The sequence below is a fragment of the Numenius arquata genome, chromosome 9 (assembly GCF_964106895.1).
Source record: "Numenius arquata chromosome 9, bNumArq3.hap1.1, whole genome shotgun sequence".
Classification (NCBI taxonomy): Eukaryota; Metazoa; Chordata; class Aves; order Charadriiformes; family Scolopacidae; genus Numenius; species Numenius arquata.
The window spans coordinates 8,878,390-8,900,600 of record NC_133584.1 but is presented as its reverse complement, the minus strand read 5'-3'; the positions used below and the strand labels follow the sequence as shown (position 1 = coordinate 8,900,600).

The following is a 22,211-nucleotide window of genomic DNA, read 5'->3' as shown; positions in this document are numbered from 1 at the left end:
ACACACTCCTGTGTACAGTGGCAAAGGGCTAAACCAGAGACTCAAATGGCGAGGGAACACAGATTGCAAGTTAGATGCAATTATGTGGGGTTTTTTCTGCTATTCTCTGAATATTTTGTAGCTGATACGTAACGTTGTACCATATTACCCCTAATCTCACCTAATCAACGCATCTCTGAAATAATTAGTGGCTCATCAAACTGATAAGCTTTCTAGAATTTAAAACAGATTAAGACCAATAACAATAATATTTAACACTAGATTAATGTCTAATCCAAGAGTGCCTTGCTTTTTTTTTTTTTTCAAAGTTAACAGAAACAACCCTAATCACACAGCTACTAATCTACATGCTCCAAAACAAGACGCTAGCAGTAACGTATTAGCCACATAGTTATGATATTGTTATTGATAATTAGGGCTAGAAAAGTAAAACTCTAACAACCTGTCTTTATGAGTTCTCCTTTATTGCTTAAAGCAGTAAACTGTTAGTATATAATACAAGTTTTTATACATAACTATCAAAAAAGCCACAATATTTAGGTTAAACCATGCACGTGTATCCAAACTAACTCCAGGTACGTTTATTTTTCTACCAATCCCCTCCAGAGCCCTGGCCTGTACCAACTATAAAAAGAGTTTGCAGAGAACACTTTCCTTTCCACAAAGAGCACAAAACAACAGAACCTATGAGACCAGTGCTTGTAGGCAGTGAACTCCAAGTGATTTCTCTCCCCCGCTCTCACCCTCCCATCGCTGCACGTTGCAGCAATCTGCTCTGAGGGGAAGTGGCCGCTCGCAAGAGCAGCTTTCCCCATTTCTTCCCCTCCGCGAGTCAGTACATCTCCCCCCGGCGCAAACCTGGAAGGCTGGAATTGAGCAAGCTGCACGCCCCCTTCTCCTCCCGGCCAAAACCAACAGTCAGAAGTGCTCTTATTACAACACTGGCACTAGCATTGTTCATTCATTCAAGCCGAGGCGCTCGGAGCATTTATTAGGGGCTCGCTGCATCTCACTCTCAGTCTCGTCTCTGCTGAAGTCTGAGTTAGACTCTAGCTCCAGAGAGCCCCGCTATTTTCAGGAAGCAGCTACAGAATGCAGCCCCAAGAAATACTTTCTCTGCTTACGCTCTTCTGTGTTTTCAGGGCTTCTCTTTCTGTTCTGGATGAAGATGATGACTATGATCTCATGTATGTGAATCTGGATAATGAGATTGAAGGTCCGGTTCTTGGTACTGAGGAAAGTAAGTAGATTTAAACTAAATTTGCACATCCTTTGTTGCTTAGCTCTTGTAACAGTTATTAGTACAAACATAATATTTTTTTTTCAGAGGAAGAAGCATGTGCTTGTACCAGTTGATTATTATGGGCAGCAAATGCTAAAGCACTTGGATGCCATGCCTTGGAATTTGCTTTATACTCTTTATTTTTCAATTTTTCTACAAAAGACTGATGATGACCCTTAGTTTTAGAATTGCTGTAATACACGCTACTTTACTTTTCTGTTTTGATATAGAGGGAAACACACTGACAGTATAAAGTGTGTAAGCCTTGCACAGAGCCAGATTTTGTCCTTTTGTTTAAAAATGTAAGTACAAAGAAATAGCAACATCTGTATCTTCCATTCCAGCTGTTTCATGTGACTGCCAGCGAGAGCACACCGAGTGGGACAAGCTCTTCATCATGCTTGAGAACTCGCAGATGAAAGAGAACATGATGCTGCAGGCGATGGATGAGATGCTGAAGGTGGACCTGCAGACCCTGAAAGCAGAGCTGAGCCAGCTCACCACCAACCTTGCGGGCACCTTTGCCGCTACGGTCGAGAAAGTCACCTCCCACATCGCATCACAGGTAGAGCAGGCACTCGTGAGGAACAGTGACCAAACTGAAGCAGCCAAGAGGCTTCATGAGTCTGAGCAAGGAAAGGTTCTCGAGTACCTTATGCTGCTGAGCTACAATGTGTCCAGCCGGCTTGGCCAGCTGGAGAGCGCTTGGCTGAGGAGATCTGAAGCAGAGGCTCAGGAGACAGCTTTTCAGCAGGATAAATTCAGTCCCACCAGAGGAGACAATCCCGTTTTGAACTCTCTGTGGAAAGAGCTACAGCAAACCAGAGCTGAACTGAAGGCATCGCAGAAATGGGCAGCTCAGCACCTACTGCCTGCAGGTAAGTCCACGTGCGCTGTGCTTTACCGGAGAGCTCTCTTTGGTGGGCCTGTCCAAACACACATCCTACAAACAATCCTTTTAAGCACCTTCCTCCACATGAGTCCAAAGCAATCTTATGAGCAGCACAGCAGCTTTGAGCAGTCTGTACGTACAGGGAGGAAACCCATTACCTCTTCTCAAAAAAGAGGTACTGAGCTTTTCAAACGTGGGATCAAAGAAGGGTTTAATCAAAGTCCTTACACAGAGTAAAGCAGCCACTCAATTAGGACCCCACCTCCTGCAGGCTCTCCCAGATCAAAACGGTTATCAGAGAGCAGCAAACATATTTTAAACATACAAATTATGTTCTCTCACCTTTTACCTTCTCAGCTGGTAACTCCTACACAAATGCGCTAGTCACTGAGCTCTCCTGTTCTCTTCATGCATGTACCCACTCCTTCCTCTTCCTAAACTAAGTGCTGTCTCCTTCTCACCAACTCCGACTGCCCAAGACCAGAGCTAGATCTGAGGACACCGCACTGATGTCAATGAGCTAAGCACGCTTCCTGCAGCAGGGAGAGCACATTCACTGCATGCAACTGTCAGGACAGAATATTTCCTCAAAGATGGAAAAATTAATAACACTGTGGTATTTTGGGGGTTTTTATTTTCCCTTCCAAAACGTTTGCATTGGTCAGCAAGTGAGGTGGCCATAGAAAGATGAGCTCATATCTCAAATTTAATAACAAGAAGGAACAAATTTCAAGACAAGAGGAAACAGCTTCAAGTTGCACCAAGGGAGGTTTAGATTGGATATTACAAAAAATTTCTTCACTGAAAGGGTTATCAAACGTTGGAACAGGCTGCCCAGGGAAGTGGTTGAGTCACCAACCCTGGAGATAATTAAAAGACAGGTGGATGTGGTGCTGAGGGACATTGTTTGGTTGTAACTTGGCAGTGCTGGGTTAACAGTTGGACTTAAAGGTCTCTTCCAATCAAAACAATTCTATGATTCTGAATTTCATGTCAGTTTTTCTGTGCACTGTATTATGACACCCAAAAAGCAGCTACAGCAACTTGAGTATGGCAGAGCAGACCCCCATATATTTAAATTGCGGGTGCAAAATTGCTACATGCACAACATAACTACGTTGAACATAACTCTGCCTACCTACTATAGCTCTCGCTGCATGTCTTCTAAATGTTGACATGTCTTTAATGACCGTATTTTCCACAAGTGTAAGTTACTACAGCTTAAAAACCCCACAGAAACCTACACTCGTGGAATCCTTGGAATCCTGTGGGTGTGTGCGAGTAGGCAGTTACACCAGGCCTCGCCAGCGACCCTTCGCATCACTCCCCTTACACAGGTGAGCAAGAGGGAGCGCTTCTTGTAATGGCTCATGCAAAGGCAACAACTTACAGAAGCCTATTATGATACAAACACAGCATAACAATAGTTTACACCGAAGCATTTAACAATCTAACATGAATCTATCCTTTCACATAGGGCACGGATTCAGCTTTATAAGTAAATTGCTTTTACTCCATTTATCACAACACTGTAGTAATCTTTGTGTGCTGGGGGTAGATCTTACAGCATATTCTGTTTTGGTTTTTTTTCCCCAAACACATGAATCTTGCCTTCCAGAAAGCATGATCTCATACTTTATCTCGCTCCTGTAACACGGCCAGCCCCTCAATCAGCTACTCTGCACTAGGTGAGAGTAAAAAACTCGATCAGCGTTAAGGATCTCAGTCTCATCAGTGGAAATTCAGATTATTTCCACAGGTTCCTACGTGGTTTTATATAAAACGTTCTTATTTTTTAATTTAAATGATACATTTTAAGTACTTCCAGAGTCTCTCTCTGGAAATTTTTTTCAAGGGAATTTTTAGCAACTGACTTTAATTTCTCACATCTTGAGTTACTGCCAGCCATACTCTTGAGGGATTTTCTAATCACACTTTTTGTTCTTCAGTGAGGCTGTTTTTAATTTTGTTTAGGCCTTGATAATAAAGCCTGAAAGCTTGCTAATTAAAAGCTTTTTCACAATATAGCATTCCTAAGTAGCATTTTAAGGAGCATCCCCAACAGTTGCTCACTGCTCCTGCCCCTGCTCAAAAGGGCCAATGAAGAAACGTAAAATGTGCTCAACCTTGACAGGAAGCAGCCTGTGAAATAACACAGCAGCGCAATCCTGGAGGACACAAAGAGTCCTTCATTCACTGAAGCAGAAATTTCCACACACGTTTTAGACATTTTAGATCCTCTAGCTTGTTTAAACAGGAAATGAACCAACTTAATTGTAGAAGGGGACTGCTTTTTCCCCTATTTTACTTAGAATATTAAGTTATATATGACTAGGGAACAGCACATAGAATACCAACAATGGCTTGGGTTTAGTAGTCGACAGTTACTTTTCTGAGTTTCATGAATTTATGCTACTGCTTAACTAATCTGATTTCTAATATCAACATATTGATTAATTGGAGATGAGAGATGAACTGGTTTAAAAATATCATTTATCTTCTACATTCCCCATGCTTAACCAGGGCACATGAAAGTTACTGATCAATAGCCCTAAAGGCAGGGTCAGAAAAGGGAGTCATAATAAATAAATACATCTCGCCACACTTCTGCCAATGCTCCCTGTGCCTGCTTTTCAGTAGCCCCCGGCCCCTTCTCCTCCACTGCCCAGTTATCCACGGGACAACTGCAGGACACTGTGTAACTGCTGGTGACACAGCTGCTCTGTTCCCCCAGCATCAGCCTCACACTACTGCCCCAGGAACAGCACGGAATCTAAACCTGCTGTTTTATAGATCACTGAACCCATCCCCTCACCATAACATTGCTGTTTGCATCACTCCGTACTGGAAAAGAACATTAAGGCTAAAACAAGACCTAAATGAAACAGAGAGAGGACTACCCAACACAATTACCTAATGTAAAGCGCTAATTTCTCTAGGCGACCCAGCAAAAGAGAAGCTCTCCTAGGAGGCACGTCACAGCAGAAAGCACCTGCCCCACATAGATCCTTGGGGAAGCCCAACTTCCCAAAGCAAGCACCAGGGCAGATGGGCAGCATTAAATGTAAATGTCGCTTTGCATGGCACAGGACTGCACAATACACTACTTTTGCAGCGAGGGAAGAGCCAAACCTTGTTCCTGCAGCCTGATTAGCCCTTAGACCCATTGCCAGAGTGTTAGGCAAATTCACCCATCAGATCTGACCGCTTCTCCAAAGCGTCCTACATCCCACAGGATGAGCTGAGCTCTCAGATCCCTTTGAGAAGCCCGTGAGCGAACATATATCAAGGGTCCTAACCGTGCGTGTACAAATAGACCAGTTTTTATTTACCTAACAATCTTCCTAACTTTTTCAGGGTGTGAAACAGCAATTCTGTTCCCCATGCGTTCAAAAAAGATATTTGGGAGCGTTCATCCAACTGCTGGAATGACCCTTCACTCCTTTACTGCTTGTATCTGGGTGAAGGTGACTGAGGCTTTGGACAAAACTATTGTCTTCTCCTATGGAACCAAGTTCAATCCATACGAAATCCAGCTTTATCTCAGCCGGGAGTCTGTAGTGCTTGTTGTTGGTGGTGACCAGCACAAGCTAGCTGTCAAAAATGTACTTGTTCCTGGGAAGTGGATCCATCTCTGCGGTGCCTGGAGCTCAGAAAACGGATCTGCATCTCTGTGGGTGAAGGGAGAACTTGCAGCCATGGCCTCAGACATTGCTGACGCTCATACCATTCCAGATGGAGGGATTTTGCAGATTGGTCAAGAAAAGAACGGCTGCTGTATTGGAGGTGGATTTGATGAATCTTTAGCCTTCTCTGGAAAATTAACTGGCTTTAATATGTGGGACAGAGTGCTCAGTGCCAAAGAGATCGCAGCACAGAGTGGAGAAGATGCGTGCAGTATCAGGGGCAACATCATCGGGTGGGGAGTCACAGAAGTTTTGCCGTACGGAGGAGCCCAGTACGTTTCTTAAATTCTGGCCAGGAAGTTTCTGAAGCAGAGAACGTATTTCATGAAAAGCTGAACACCAATATGTACAAGTAAACAGAGCTGTAGGAGCCCGTGTCTCTTGAATTCCCAAAAAAGATTAGCGTTGCAGGTTTACGAAATGAGGTACTGTGGAGATGGGATTTGATCTCTGCCTGCTGTTTTGGCAAAACACTGAAAAACAACACATCAGGGCATGACATTGAAAAAGCTGTTTCTGAGGTCAGGTGACTGCTGTCTCTCTAGCGTAGTGGGTTTGGATGTATGAGTGCCACTGTGGACATTTTTGAACTGAGCGGTGCTCCTGGAATCCCTGCTGAAACAAACGCATTGGGTACCCAGCGGATCAGCCTCTGCAGAACACGCATGAGGCTGCACATCTTCCCGGCTCCTCCAGTCACTGGTTTTTATAGCGCTGATGTGAATTTTACAGAGGAACCACATAAGCCAAGAAATGTGTTGTTTATTAATCATTGTTAGTAATTTGTAGAATATAACAAAACTAGCTCCTTGTTTAAACATTATTTATGCCACGAGTTGATCTAACATATAAAAGTAATATTCCCCATCATAATCTGATGTTACTTTTGGAGAAAATGCAGCTGTATTATATTGTAAATTGACTTTGTATTAATTTTATTGAAATTATTTTTGTAAAGTTGTTCTGTAAATAAAGATACTTTACTAAACTAGAACTTTCCACGCTTCTCATGAACTGAAACTCTGAAAGTAAGTACCAATTGGGAATTTTTCCATGTTTTGAACCACATAATTTTAGCTGTTAATAGGAAAAGAACATAAATATCAACATCTCATACAGAGGACCAAAATCCAAGCATCAGCCAGAGATGGCTTTAAAGGCCCATCATGATAGCAATCCCTCTTGTGAATGCTGCTATGTGCAAGGATCTGCTACTGTAGGAGTTTTCCCACATTAACATGGTTGATTGTACAGAAGAGACACTTTGACACGCTGACACACACGCGGTGACCTGAGGCTGTGCTAGCACGGCACTTGGAGGCTGAAAGAAGGATTGGTTTTGAGATAACTCAAGTAAACACCAGTCAGTACCCTGTGGCATAATGTTGGCCATCCAAGAAGGACACACTGAGTTCTAAGATACATTTAGATATCCAGAGTAACCAACTTGTTTGATGCTAACAGGAGGTTCGTACAAGGCAGAACTGATGGCAGTGACTTTCTTCTCTCACATTCGCAGGCTTACCCAAAATCCAAAAAAACATAGGGCTGGATATAGTGCATAAGAAGCAGCTGCAGAGAGCCAAGAAACTGGCAGTGATTTGTGTGTAGAAAACAGAGCAGAAGTAGACAATGATGAATGGTTATTCTCTGGGTATGTAACCATTTATGACAAGAACAATTATTCACTACCTGTTGAAGCCTCTGAACAAGTTATCGTGGAGAATGTCTTATTCAAAGCAATTCTTATTTCTGCTGAAGCAGCCCACCCTTCTGCTCTATTCACAAGTTTCTTTTTCTCATTCTCTACAGATGTCCTAAGACTGCACTTTGAAAAGTTTCTTGACGTGTTACAGCTATGCTTATTTCTGAATACGATGCAGCTACCAGATCCCTCCTTCCACGGTACAAAAGTAGTAAGAAACAAAAATAGGACAAAGTAATTCCCACTTTACTGTGCCATTGTGCTTCATACCTGAAGTTATATGATCTGCTCCAAAGTCTTGCCAACACTGTTCATTTAAGGTAAAAATAACTGCTCCAATTGCTGGAATTTCTCCTATTACCTTGCGATAAAAATGTATCTAAATTATAAATACTTACTATTAAGTATGACAAAAATTCCTTACTGAATAATAGGTGCAAATAACCTTAACTACAAAACAATGAAAATTACCTCTGTTCATCTGCTGTCAGCCAGAAAACAGACCTTCAGAGTTAAGAAAAACACTTGAGGTCCCAACATTGTGCAAGGGCAAAACGACTCTCAAATCCTCTTTCCATACAGTGCCCTCCATTAAACAAAAACAAATGTCCATGAAACACAGCTGAAAAAGAAAAATCCTCAAAAAAGATTACCACAAGTCCTTTCTGGCTGCTTTTCTTGCTGTACCTCATACCTGAAATGCTTTGTCTTGGAAGTAGCCTTTTCCTATCTCTATTCTGGTTTGGCAGATGACCAGATGCAAAGCCAATCCTTTCATTCTCACTGACTCAGCTGGAAAACTCTCCTCTTTCCAATTGCTTCGCTCTTCCTTTATCACCTCTGTGGACTAGCAAAGCTCTCCCACAGTCTAGTCCCCTCCTGCCCAGCATCACAAGTCACCTCCATCAGCACGCTTCTCTCTTCCCTTCCTAGTTTAACTATATTTTTCTTTGTTGACAGCTACTTCGCCTGTTTGGAAAACTCCACACCAAGTAAATAGTATTTTGGGGGAGTTTGGGCTCCAAATATGGAAAAGCCACTGTGACCCTGCTCTTGCACTGCAAATGTAGAAATGAAGGAGCAAGCACAAGACATGCACACCTGGAGTAAGTTGCTGAGCCCAGTTCTGCCCTCTAACAAGCCTCTCCTGAATGCAAGATCCATCTCTGGAAGGTGGAGCAGCCATGGGACTCTCAGGTGACGGCAACAACTTCAGGGTAGTTTTGCTGCTGTCCCCTGGAAACGGGAATAAATCTGCCTGATCCCTTACGCTGATGGAAAGTGTCAGCGCAGGGCCTGTCAGCATCGCAAGTGTACAGACATTTGCATGTTTAGAAGCTGAGTTCATACTAACTGGAACAGAGTAGTTACACACTCTTTCTAAAGAGCTCTTTTTTAGCTAATAAGATAAGAAACTGATTATGCAGCCAAACAGTTGCCCCAAGTAATCAAAAAATTCAGTTAGCTCTCAAACACTGGCAGGCAACGGGCCAAAGTCTACTATCAGTCTCAGTGGTGCCATGAGGCTGAGCCCTGTCTGTGCAGCACCAGAACAAGGCCCTTTGTCTCCGTGCTGCTTTGTAAATCCATCCTTAGCAGCTTATCCTCCTGCTTCCCTTCTCCCTTCAGCAAACACTCAGTCTCTAAGTGTGGTTCTTAGCCTGATGCAAACCAACCTTTTCATGCCTGAAATATGAATTATGTACAGTGCAATTAAGCCACTATGCTAAACAAAGCACTTTGCCTATTCAGAGTGCCCTCTTCCAGTCTGGAATTTCCAAACCTGATGTCCACAGCAACATCTGCTGGTAGAATAACATAAATACACAAAAAAGAGCAGGAACAGTCACGACAAAACCTTCAAGTGTGGGCGTTAACCACTTTTCCTAACCCTATGACTATACCAAAAAACCTGTTTCACTTTATTTCTTTCTGTTAATAGCACTGCATTACAAGTGGTAACGCACAACATTAACTCATAAATACTAATGTCACAAGTCTTAAAAGAATTATCCATGTGGCTTTGTAAGTTGTTAGCAATATTCTGTTCTTGAACTCTACTCAATTAATATTATCACACAGCTCATAAATATTTATCGTTTATCATATTTATCACACATTTGTCCTTAAACAAAGGAGACAGAAATATGCAAACCCTTACGATAATGTCTTAACATCAAAATTACTTTCTAGCTTAGCCATTCCTCTCTCTAAAAATAACTACACTCCATTTATATTTTTTAATAAATACAGAATGCACACATATATTTTGTGGGCTTAACATCTTCATAACAATGTTCTTAGAATAATTATACAGCTATCGCTACTTATTGCTATTATCTGTACTTGAAAAAAAAAAAACAACAAAAAACAAGACACCAGTGGTTTTACTACTGCAGAAGCACTGTATTGCAACAAATACTGTGAACTTTACTACTTCAACTAAGTTAGACTTGCTTTTGTAGAGTTATGAATAATTTTGGCTTTTTAAACCACAAAAGCAAAATGTACAGAGTTTAGCAACAATATTCTATGTAAAGTTAACAATATAGGCGAAATTAAAGAACCACTACAAAGCTTTTATATCTTACATCTGACTATTTTGCCACAGAATGGGATTAATTTCATCCCCATTTGTATCTTGGAGTACTGCCAATGACATTAATAGAAAGGATAAGAGCCCAGTAACTAGTGTCTCATATCATGGCTTATAATTTGAAGTCCATTAGTACAGTATACTAACATCTACAGATGTACTTCCTGCCCTACGGGTCATCCAATCTATAATGAAATTTCCATAGCCAACAACGTTCAGAAAATTCACATATTCTTGAAAGGTCTTCCTTGATATAGTCTGTTATTAGATTGCATCAAACATGTTTTATTATGTTTATAGATACATCCATATGTATGCTTTATACATAGATGCCTCATGCATGTTTTTACGTATAATGTGTTTGTATATATGGCTAATACAGCCTAACTAATTTAACGATGGGCATTTTGCAGGATTAAACCCAAAACTTCAGTGTGTTCATACCTTGAAGGACACTTTTGACAATGGTGTCTGTGTGATCAGCCAGCAGATCCGCTTTAGCGATTGCAGCCAAGGATAGATAACTTGACATGTTTCTGCACAGTTCCTTATTGCCCCTCTGAAGAAATCTCACCGCCACTGGGACAGCTAAGGCCATTACTGGAGGTCGATTGTAATTCTGTAAACACATGAAAAACCACTGAAAAATAAGCAGCTGAAAAAAATGATTAAAATACAGTCTCATGCTGATCAGAGTGGAAAAACAAAAATCAAAACAACTGGGGAAAAAAGCAAAACACGTCAAGAAAGGTTATGTTTTGGTAACACCACTGAAGGCAGACTTCAAAGAAAGAGTGAGTAAGAAAATTTAAAAGTACTGAACAAGGAGATGCTAATAACACACCTATTTTTGTCTTCTACAAGAGGAGAAAACACGATATTAAGCACACTAGTTCAATGTTAATTGCTGCTGTAACATTTCTAACAAGACACCTTGCATTTGGTGCTCTCAGAGAACACAGCAGAAGCTGTATCCATCATCCACACAGAGTAGGTAATTTTCATCCCAAAGCATAGGAAACACCTCAGAGCAGTCATTCATGCTGTTGGCTGGTAGATATTGCTCCCTGCAGTCAGAGACACGTTGCTGCCTCTCGGTCCTGCATCCCAGCAACCTGTCCCACTCCGATGTCCAGCCCCAAGCAGGGCAGCCCAATGTGTAGGCTCAGAGTCAAGGCTCAGGGAAGCTTAATTTCAAGCACAGGTAAATCTTCCCCAGCACAAGTCACAGCTTCCCGCATCTACACCGAAGCGTGTTTTGTTCTATCTTTGCGCTGGCAGAGATCATGTGAAGAAAGGACTCCTCTATTACCAGAGCAGGATCTCATGCTAAGCCACTGGGACTAAATCAAAGGCAAATTGGTCAAATGAGGAAAAGAGTATGCATGAGTACCGGGACACTTGCTCATAGGGTAATAGCTTTAGTATCAATCATAAATTTTTCTCTAATAATAATTTAGATTTCCTTTCTTTATGTCCCTGCTCACGGCAGGGGGGTTGGACCAGATGACCTTTAAAGGTCCATTCCAACCCAAACTATTCTATGATTCTTAAACTTCAGTCAATTTCTCTGAATATCAGGATCAACTGGAATTTTTCCAGACAGTTAACTTCTGTGCTCAAAATGGCACCAAGATTCAGTGATCTCGGGGGTATCTGAACATAGATATTTGACATTAAGGTCAGAAAAGGTTCTCTGCAACTATTTGTATACGTGAAATTGTGTGGACAGACTATACACATGTATTGCCTGTTAAGTTCCCATACATAACTGCCCTTGAAACAAGTAGGATATGTTTATGCATAACTGAAGACCTACATTCTTTCTGGAGCCTCCTTAATCAGTGCTTTTCTCTCATCTTCACTCAGTTTTGAACATCTCTTTGAAACTGGAGTACATCACTGTTTTTGAAAATAATCCTGCAATATGATTATATTTAATTAGCATCTGAAATCACAGCAACCACTGGAACCCAGATGTTTCGGAAAGCAACAAAACAGTGCAAAAAAAGGCAGACCAGACTTAACACATGCTCATTCTGGAGCAGCACTGAAAAAATAAATTTAGACCTGAAAAAAAACCCAAATCTGTTGTTCCACATACCCTACTAGGTTGCCTCCTAGGCCAGCTCTGCCTCCATCAGCAGTAGTAGCCTTTGCCATTCGCCTCATGGAGAGCAGGACTGACCTTAATTATGACTGCATTGTGCTATTCAACCAATGCACAAGAGCCAAGTTTAACTGGATATGAGGATTTTTCCTTGTAACAGAGACCTGCCAAGCAGTGGAGCGCTGCAGCCACTCCAGAACAGTGCCTTTCTGCCAGCCCCCAAGGAAGAACAGGCTGCAGCAACTCCTAAGTGCCAAGATGGCTCATCATGGCAATGGACATATGACCAAAACCCACGTCTTCAACGCGAAAAGCCCTTAAAATGAGTAGAGCTCTATGCACCAGCATGTTTAAATCATCATAATGCCTCATTATATTTGGCTGAGAGCTGAGAGGCACTACTGAGTAGGAGCCAAATTCTGCCTCCAAATTATACTCTGGGACTCTACACAAAGAATGGGAAGATAAGGTTTGGCCCTCTGACTGTGCTTTAAAAGATCTAAGAAAATTCCAAAGAACAACTTAATTTTTTTCCTACAATAAAGATAAAATACTTAGTTAAGAAAAGGTTTGAATTCAGATGGAAGAAGAAAGGTTTCATTTGTTCCATTACAAATATCAGGGCATGAATGCACACTTATGAAAATGTGAAGGTGAAAATGAGAAACAGATTTCAATTATATGATATAGTGATGTTTGCAAACCTAGGGGACCTCCCTGCTGCTAATATCAACAGAAACATGCTGTGAGATTCAACCCAGCTGTCAGATATTCATTACTACTTCAACTATCCCTCACGTATTGTATAAAAACTCATTTTATGCCCTCTTTTTTATATGAAAAGGAACTTGCTGATCATAGTGCTGTTTCAGGGAGCAGTAAATGTATTTTCATAACTTTCTCATTTCATTTCAACGAACTCCTTTCTTGAAGTAGTCTGCAACACAGCGCAATCCCTAAAACATTTGGATATGAGCTACCTTGATTTAGGCACACATTTGCCAACAGCACAAACTAAAGGCTTAGACAAGCCATTGCATTCTTTACTGTTCTCATGAAATATCATTTCTAAAGTACCCCAAAGACAAAATATGATTTTACAATGTACAATCTCTTGTCTGGAAAGTTTAAACTGTGCTCCTACCAGTATCCAAATCCAGTTACTGTGTCACCTCCAGGGACAAAAGACAGAAAGTGACATCAGGCAACAGCTTCAGGAACACGTTGCCTGTCACAAAGTGTGGTGCCTGCCAAAGCCTGTCATTCACACAGACAGGCAGATGGGATTCAACCCCCTGATACACCACTGACCTTCATTGGACACTTTGCTGTGCCCTGCACTGGGGCACAGCTTATGGATCATGGTGCAGGAATGCCAGTGCAGTGCAGAAGCTGTCTACCAAAGTGTCATCCATAGTCTTGACAAGATGTCTGACTAGAATAACCCTCTATGCTTCCCAAACCAAAATCAACAAGGACCTGGGCTTCAGAATAGGAGATTTTCCCCTTTCTTTAATATTTTGCTATAACATACTTTTTTGTGCATCTTCAGAGTGACAGACCAGAGGTAAACACAGAACTGACCATTGTAAAGTAAAATTTCATTGAAGCAAATTCAGCATTGATGTTTTGGGTTTGGTGGTTGGTTTTTTTTTTTTAATTCTTTGTTTCTTTTGGACACTTTCAGCCAAACTAGATGAGGAATGTCAACAACCCTATGGAACAACATATTCTACAAGGGGCTAAGCAGTACCTTTCATGGGACAGGGATGTACTTGTGCCATCATCACTTGAATTTTTATAATGAAAGAACAAAAAAAAAACCCCACATCTGATTTAAGAGGCAGAGGTAAAGAAAGCCAACTATGAAACAGCAGACACACTGCAAACATCACCCCAGAGCAGTCTGTCTAGAGAGGCACTTCATGCTACGTTTCTCCATCTGACATGGAGCTGGTCCCCATGAATTGTACCCACAGCTGAAACTCTGCAGATAACCTTGATTTCTGCTTCCAGTTAGATACCTGTGCACACAGGTTTCTCTGTGGCTCTCTCCAATGTATTATACTCCTGTCCCAACAAGACATGATATTGCCTGCAGTCCTGGCTAAAAAAAAAAAACCCAAAACACCTCAAAACCCACAAACAAATGAAACAAAAAAAAAACCAACCCCAAAACTCACCCTGATTTAATACCAGATTCCCCCCTTAAATGGCTTTTCACCCTCAGCTTACTTTCTTAGAAAGCCTTGGAATAGCCCATTCCTATCCCCAAAAGGCTGCTATATACTAAGATGTTGTCTTTTTAGTCCTGCATTCACAGGGGTAACATTTCATAGAGTACTATATTTAAATAGGACCCAATTTCAGCTGTTCTTCTGGCAAATGTTTTTGGGACCTAAATACCTTTTTGATCTTCTTGTTGCTGCCTCCAACATTTAGTAAAATATTCTAAGAAATTATTCCAACGCTCCTGGCCAGAGCATAACATCTTTCTAGTCCTTTATTTAGAGTAGTAGCAATCAGGTTTTAGTGCAAAAGTCAGTTTTCTGTGTTGTATCTGCATTCAGCTTTTACCATCAAAATGTTGAGGGAGATCCTCCTTACTGACAGCATATCCAATGACCTACATTTCAAGTCATTAAAATCTCTTTGGCATTTTGCTGCCTTCCAGAATGAGTCGAAAGAATAACCTCCTCCCTCATATTAAGTGCTTTCAAATGAATCTTTCTGTAAACACAGAAAATTATAGTCCTATGTCTCCCCCTTTAATATTTACATAAAATGCAAATACTTAAGAGTTAATGGAGAATTAATGAAATCTGGCACTAAACAGTCAAGACACTTCTAAAGATAAGGAAAGCTGCCAAAACTTTTGATTCACTGCAATGGATGCCACATACATGTAATAATATACGTTAACATTTGGGGTCATATTCTTGTTTTTAAACAAATGCAACCACTCCCACGCACCCTCAGAAAACATGAAGTACAACTGCATTTTAAAAGATAAAACTAAATAGCCAATGAATGCATTACACTCCCTTGCTTTCAGTTGAGTCTTACCTGCAAGATACAGCTCATGATGTCCGATGCAATTTTCGCATGTGGTGTGTCCTCATCTTTTCCTGAGGGCTTCAGGTTGTGCTCTAGACATGACTCCCAGAGAGCCACGAGGGCTTTCCCATGCTTTTCTATGGACGCCGTCTCCCTGATGGCAGTGGTGATGCGAGTGATGCAGATTTCCACCACAGCCTGGTCATTGTCGTTGGTTTGGTAGTCCTGGTTCAAACAAAAAGACATTTGCCAATGAATGCCCATCCTTTTCAAGGACCCCACAAAATTAGCCTGAAGACATGAAGTTTTTGTAACTGTCCAGTGTCCATTTTCTCATTTCAACCTTTGCAATAAACATTTAGTGTGATTAAACACAGAAGTTAGTCATCCCATAGACAATTCACTGGTTTAGGTCTTAATTCTCATTATTGTAAAGGTACGGCTTATGTTATCAAATGATTTTTAGTAGTCTGTCTTGAAGCATGGCCTTCTTGACAAGAAACTGCAGCCGCACACCTTAGAACCACACACACAGGCCTCTTCTCCCGTAACCATCCTAAAAATGAAACTGGAATTGTTATACCCACAACATATATAGAGCCAGATGAAGGGTCCCAAATATCTCACCTCCTGTCCAGTTCCTAGTGTAAACATAGTTAGTTTCAATTAGTATCAATGTAACGTGAATAAAAGTTAATTAAATAGGCTTTATCACAAAACCCTGTAATCCCCCGTAATCACGGACACAGATGTCATGTGTATATGAAACAGCAGCACTTTGCTGCAACTTAAAAGACCCAGAATACACAATCACTGTCCGTTGGTCTAACCTATGCTATTCCACCCTAAAAATTAAGGAAGATGAAAGACAGACTGCAGTATCCGTGATTCCGTGAAAAGTCATTGCTTTTGCTAGATAAAGCACGGTCATTTTTAAATGGCTGGAGCCAAGTTCAACGCTAGCTGGCAGAAGTGCAGCTCTGGGGGCTCCGCGCTACAGCGTGATAAGATGCTGGGTCAGTCTCAAAGCAGTTCTCTGCTTTTATTCACAGCTAGCCCTCTACAAGCTTTGATTGGTGTGACAGAAAAGTCCGTGCATTTATTAAAAAAAAGAAAACACGCTTTTTCTTTTGTATAAGATTACCTATTGATAAAGAGGTGAACAAATTAACAGCCACCGGCTGGGACAGCACAAAAACAAAGCCCTGGTGAGCATTACGATTGCTGGCTGTATGTGGATATGGAGGGCAGAGCAGTCTGTCCGCGCTGCTGTGAAACTCCTCACATTTGGGAAAAAAAAAACATCTGCACCTCTCTGTCAAATCCAGACAGCTAGGGAAGCGCTGGAGCAGCTCCCCGATCTCCAGAGCCCTCTGGTGGGAATCACTGCTCAGCAGCTCGCAGGAAGGGGATGATGAAGCTCTGCAGATGCTTCAGCAGCTTAATGCTGACTGATGTGTTTGTAAAACCATTTTGTAGCAAATTCAGGCATGTTCTTACACAACTTAGGGGGAATTTGTTTAAAATTCCTGATAATCTGCAGTTAGAGACTGCACAAACAGCAGAGGCAATGGCCAAAATAACTTGATTAACGTTCTGAAAGACTGTGCAGATGTAATTGCTGCCAAAGAAACAACCAAAGAGAAGAGCTAGTGCACAGTGGCTGTCCTGATGGACAAGTCAGTTCTTGTTACAACCAGCAATGCTGTGATCAATGTTCTGAAAGTCAGAGGTTTGCACATTGCCAAAATGGATATCTAAAATCACATGCTATATAAAGTGCCAGAAAAGTGCAGTTATGAGAACGTGTATGTGTTGCTAATTGAGTATCCTAAGACTCAAAAAAGATTTTCCCTTCCTTTCAGCAGACTGAAAGCAGTAAGGATAAAGAGCTTTTTTGGATTTTTTTTGGACAGCACTTCTAAAGAGTTTATCAAAATCCATGAGCCTGCCATAATTCAGAACACTTTCTGCTGCAAACAGAACATACACTGTACATATAGTGTATCTGTAACCACCTATTAATCTTGAATATACCTTAAATAACTATTTAATAAAAATTCTGATAAAGACAAACTTAAAATATCTTTAAAGGAAATCCAGCTAGTGGGAACTGGATTTGGTTACCACATTTTTAAATCTTACACTTTGCTCAGCAGTCTTGAGTTTTTTAGAAACTTAGATTTTGTATGTCCCTGTCTTTAGTGTTTTATTTATACAATACATTTAATCTCATGAAAAATTAATTAAGGACAGTGTTTCACTTACCGCAGATGAACTAATTATTCTTATTTGTTCAAGAGCTTCTGAGAGGCTTCCCTCGATTTCAGCATCCTCTAAGGAGAAGAGATCGCCTGCACGTGAAAGGTCCTTTTGTGCCAAAACCAGCCCAAACAGATGATGCATGGCTGCATTTGCTGCCGCTCAGCTGGACCTCCACATGCACCATGGGCACAAACAACTCAGATGAGGACAGAATGGAAACAATCCTGAGGAACAGTGATCAATTTAATATGAAGAATAGATCTGGGGCACATTTCAAAACTTCCTTGGCCCCAGTCTAAAGGAAAAAAAAAAAAAAAAAAGGAAAAAAAATTAGCAAATGCATTGACTGTCATCTTCCAGTTTAGCAAAGATTTTTAAACAGTGTATGCAAGCAGCATACAGGATGCCCTGATCCAGGGATGTCCTTAAGCACATACCACAAACTGCACATTTTGCCCTCAAACACTGCATAGCTTAAAATTAGCTAATCAATAAAACCAGGGTTTTTTTTCTCATTTCAATGGATATCACCTGAGCAGAATGGTGACTGGACTAACTGATAAGGATTACAAGCCGCCTCTCTGTGGTCAGTAGCAGAGCGGAGCTAAAGGAGGCGGGTGAAGCCACTTCATTTGTTTTCTGGGTTGTTGTGTCTTGGACTCCAGAGATACACTATTAGCAAGATTGAGAAGATAATGATTTTTGTTTAGAAAAACAGTCAGTTTTGTTGCCAAAATGATCCCTGTAGTCTTTTCAACTCATGTAAAACAAACACTTGGCTGAGCTGAAACTATGCACTTCTCCTTGGCTGGGGAATTTAACAGAAGCTGAGCCAAGCGGGGCCGGGCTCGGAACCACGTGCTTGTGAAAGAGGACAGTCCTGCACTTGTGTCCCAAAACTCCTGCATTTCAAACATCTGCAGAGGAGACATGTACCTTAATTATACAAGAAGTTTGGTTTTTTCCACATTTCAAAAGTGCTATTTGTTATTCCAAGACTGCCAGGACTTGCCTCGTGCTGATGGATCCCCTCTGCCCATACACCTTTGAAGCACGGGTCTCCACGGCCAACCTCAGTGCATATGAGAAAGGGACAAACAGCACAGGGTCCTCCTTCAAGCCCAGAACATTCCACACGGCTTGGACAGCCTCCTCGGACTTCACCAAGCCAGGTACAAGTCCATGCAGGCAGAAAGTGTCTGTCCTTGAGTCTTTCAAGTGTCTCCATGATGGCCTTACCAGTAAGAACAGGACAAAACCAGTTCCTCTTCCCTCAGCTCCTGATTGTCCTGCACTTCTTTCATCCTTTCCCCCCAGCACTATTCACGATGACAAAGGAACCCAGCAAGATGCAATTTCTCAGCCCCAAAGAACACCTCTAAGTGTAGGGCTCTCCATGGGCTGCTGGCACTTCAGGCAGAGCTACGAGGGAAGCATGGTGGTGGAAGAGCCTGCTGTTCAAGACCCTACTGAGAAAGTGGTGAACCAAGGAGAGGACATTCACCAGCACTCACAGCAGCCATGCTGGCCAGAAGCACCCTGAGCCTCTGCCAGCCAAAGGGGACAGAAAGAGGCATAGCGCCATGGCCCTGAGTAAGCTCAGATACACACAAAAGGAGAAGTTACAAATGGGAATGAATGCCTCTGTACCCAGGAGAAGCTACTGCACAGCTCAACAACCTCAGCCCAAACAAGCTCTGCTCGATGGTCACTTCAAGCTCCCTTTAGCTTTAACTACATCTGTATTGGCCATCTTATAGTACACAAGTGATCATTCTCACTCAACACCAACATCTTCCACATCATCAATATTTTCTCCATAATGAAGCATGTGGAGATAAACACAGCATCATTCAGAGAAACTGTGAAGTAATCTGTTGTTAGTTGCTGTTTTGCAAATAAAAATATCTTTCTGAATTGAAGTAAACATACCTAAATGTAAGGGATATACATATAATATATCTGTATATATGTATGCCCTTTACATTTAGGTACGCAACAACCTAAAAGTTTCATCTTGGCCACTAGTGGCTGTCTGTGCAGGAATACAACAGATACACAGCTATCTAGCTGACAAAATTATGGCATTAAGGTAGGCATACACTAAATATGGTACTCATTAATTCAAGTGTTTGAGTTGGCTTCAAATGTTATACACTGGAAAAGCAGTTGCTAGAACTGGATCGGTCTGGCTTTGTGCATATCGCTTAAATGACCTAGTCTGTTTCCAATGAGTAAAATTTCCCAGTAGCTTTATATAGAGGAAAGAGAAATGTCTGAGATTTGACATCTATTAGCTGAAGTAAAATACAGGAAAAAAGTAAAATACAGGAGAATCTTAGGAAAAAATAGGCTATTCATAATCTGGACAGAGTGATGAAGAGGCTGGGTAAGCGTGACAAATTAAGGACTGAAACATCACTACATTTTCCATATAGGCTTGCATTAGATGAACCTGGTATAGCTGTGTATGACCATGCTCACCCCGATGGCCCATGCCAAGCAGGGCAGGCAGAGCTCCTGCCCGCTGGAGCACGTGGTGGCCTGCAGGAAGCTCTGTGCAGATCTGTACCTAACCCAGGCGTAGCTTAACATGTATTAAAATACAAACATTATGTCACAAATGAAAAACTCGCCTTCTGTCTTCACTTATTCATCTAATACAGAATATTTACTGATTTTGAGGCTAAGAAGAGATCTACCAAGCACGTATTCCAGATGGCCCACATGGATTCACAGCCAACTCCTGCAGTATCTTCTCTTGAGTTGATGAACAAAGCACTACATTGTCACAAAACAGACCACTTATAATTCTAATTTGAGATGCAGAGTATCCTTAATCCCTGTTACTCTACTGTATGCGATTTTTCAGAAAAAAAAAAAAAAAAGGCAAAATGTCAAATAAGGGGCAAAACCAAGGCAAACTGAGAAACTTCTGGAAATAACTCAATGAAACAATCTCTATTTTAACAGTATGGATGGCACCTTGCATTTGATCTGCCATAAGCCTGATTGTAAGGGGTTTTTTCCATTTTCCCAAATCTATCAATATCATTACACAGGACTTTTAGTTCAATTATCTGCAACAAGACAGAAGCAGAAAAGAGGTAGTAAGATTGCAAACCCTGAAGCACAACAGGCTAGATCCTCCTGACAATTGCTATGGCACAAATCACCAGTCACCAAACTGAAGGGGATGGTGTAAGCACAGAGGAGACTGGGCCCATCGTACTCACGCTCTGCAATTCTCAAATTCTGAAAAAAAAGTGCAAAATGCCACAGACACAAACTGATTTTTTTTTTTTTTTTTACCTGTGCACGATTCCACAACATCGTCTTCGATAGTGGTTACAGGTGCAAAGCTCCTGTTCTTGGAAACAAAGCCTGACCATTTGCTTTGCCCTCCTGCCACCCCAGGCAGCAGCCCAGGGCACAGCAAGTGGAAGGCTGGGGAAGCGGGTGGCAAGCAGTGAACCTGAAGTTGTTAATTGCAGTGCCAGGAGTAAGGCATCTCAGGAATGCAGACTAAAGCAGCCTAAAAGTTAGCAATGGCTCCGTCAGGTGACTAAAGGAACCTAAATGCAGAGAGGCCTTATCTCTGAATGCACTGCTCTGTTTCTAGGACAAAATACAAAGCCTACTCCATTTGAGGGCAGTTGTTTTTAATAGAGAAAACAGAACTCTCTGTGTTAGTGGAAAGCTATCCTTCCCTGGGAAGAAGGTAAAAAAAACCCTCAGTAAGCTCACAGTGTTTGAAAGAAAAATAACAAGCGAACAAACTTGCTACAGAAGAGATTTTCTGTCCAAAGGAATAAATGCTATCATTCTGTAACACTTTACATGAGTACAAAAGAGGGTCTGAAGTTTGCTTTGGATTTTAATATTACTGTCATAAGTAGCACAACAAAATCTGCACACACAATTTAGAAAAATGCTCTAGGAATGAAGACCCATTGGAACCCTCCCTTTGATCAGCTGCACTGAAACACAGCAACCCCTTCTTGGCCTTTTGCAAATGATATTCCACTCAATGTGCTTCTGCAGAAGAGTTTCTCAGAAAGGCCCTGTTCTCTACTTGATGAACAGACACTTTTAATGTAAGTTTTATAGACAACACTAAGGACAATACAGAAAAACATTTACTTACTATAAGCGCTTTGAAATGGAATTATAGCAAATCTTCTTAATACTTACATTATGTAACAGTGCTGAAAATACTTCTCTTGCATAGGTCTTAAAAGGAAAGAATTGTCTCTTAAGCATCTCCTTGCTCACTACAAGATTGTACTGTTTCCTACTCATAGGTAGCTGGCACCAAGGAAAAGGAAAAACATAGTATATGTGCCTTCTAAAATATCATCTTTTTTTAATTGCTTTTTTAAAAAGCATCAGGTTGGATGATAAAATTGCTTCAGAGTATGGTTCCCAAGATGTCTCATCACCTTGACTCCTCATCACCTATCAGTATCTTCCGATTCAGACAGGACAGAGATTACTGTCAGGTCAGTGTCCGAGACAGATCAGGCATGTATTTGCGTCCCATGTGCACAAGCGATGGGAAAGAGGCAAAAGCTCTTGCCAAAGTTTGTACACCCTGCGTGGCTCCCCATCGGCACAG

General features: G+C 41.4%; 2 protein-coding genes across 3 annotated transcripts in view; one reads left to right on the top strand and one right to left on the bottom strand.

The window, feature by feature from the left end:
- The window catches only part of VEPH1 (ventricular zone expressed PH domain containing 1), an 81,345-nt gene extending 63,611 nt beyond the window's left edge, over positions 1 to 17,734 (bottom strand). For both annotated transcript variants that reach the window (XM_074153717.1, XM_074153718.1), the window contains exons 1-3: positions 17,597 to 17,734; positions 15,338 to 15,553; positions 10,606 to 10,780 (exon numbers count right to left, since the gene is read on the bottom strand). In XM_074153717.1, the coding sequence (XP_074009818.1) occupies positions 10,606 to 10,780; positions 15,338 to 15,553; positions 17,597 to 17,734 (529 nt within the window). The remainder of the gene's footprint in view (positions 1 to 10,605; positions 10,781 to 15,337; positions 15,554 to 17,596) is intronic.
- On the top strand, positions 1,093 to 6,145 carry PTX3 (pentraxin 3). The gene is made up of 3 exons (XM_074153860.1): positions 1,093 to 1,240; positions 1,627 to 2,160; positions 5,532 to 6,145. The coding sequence occupies exons 1-3, from the start codon at positions 1,093 to 1,095 to the stop codon at positions 6,143 to 6,145; spliced, it is 1,296 nt and encodes a 431-aa protein (XP_074009961.1).
- Positions 17,735 to 22,211: the final 4,477 nt, after the last annotated feature.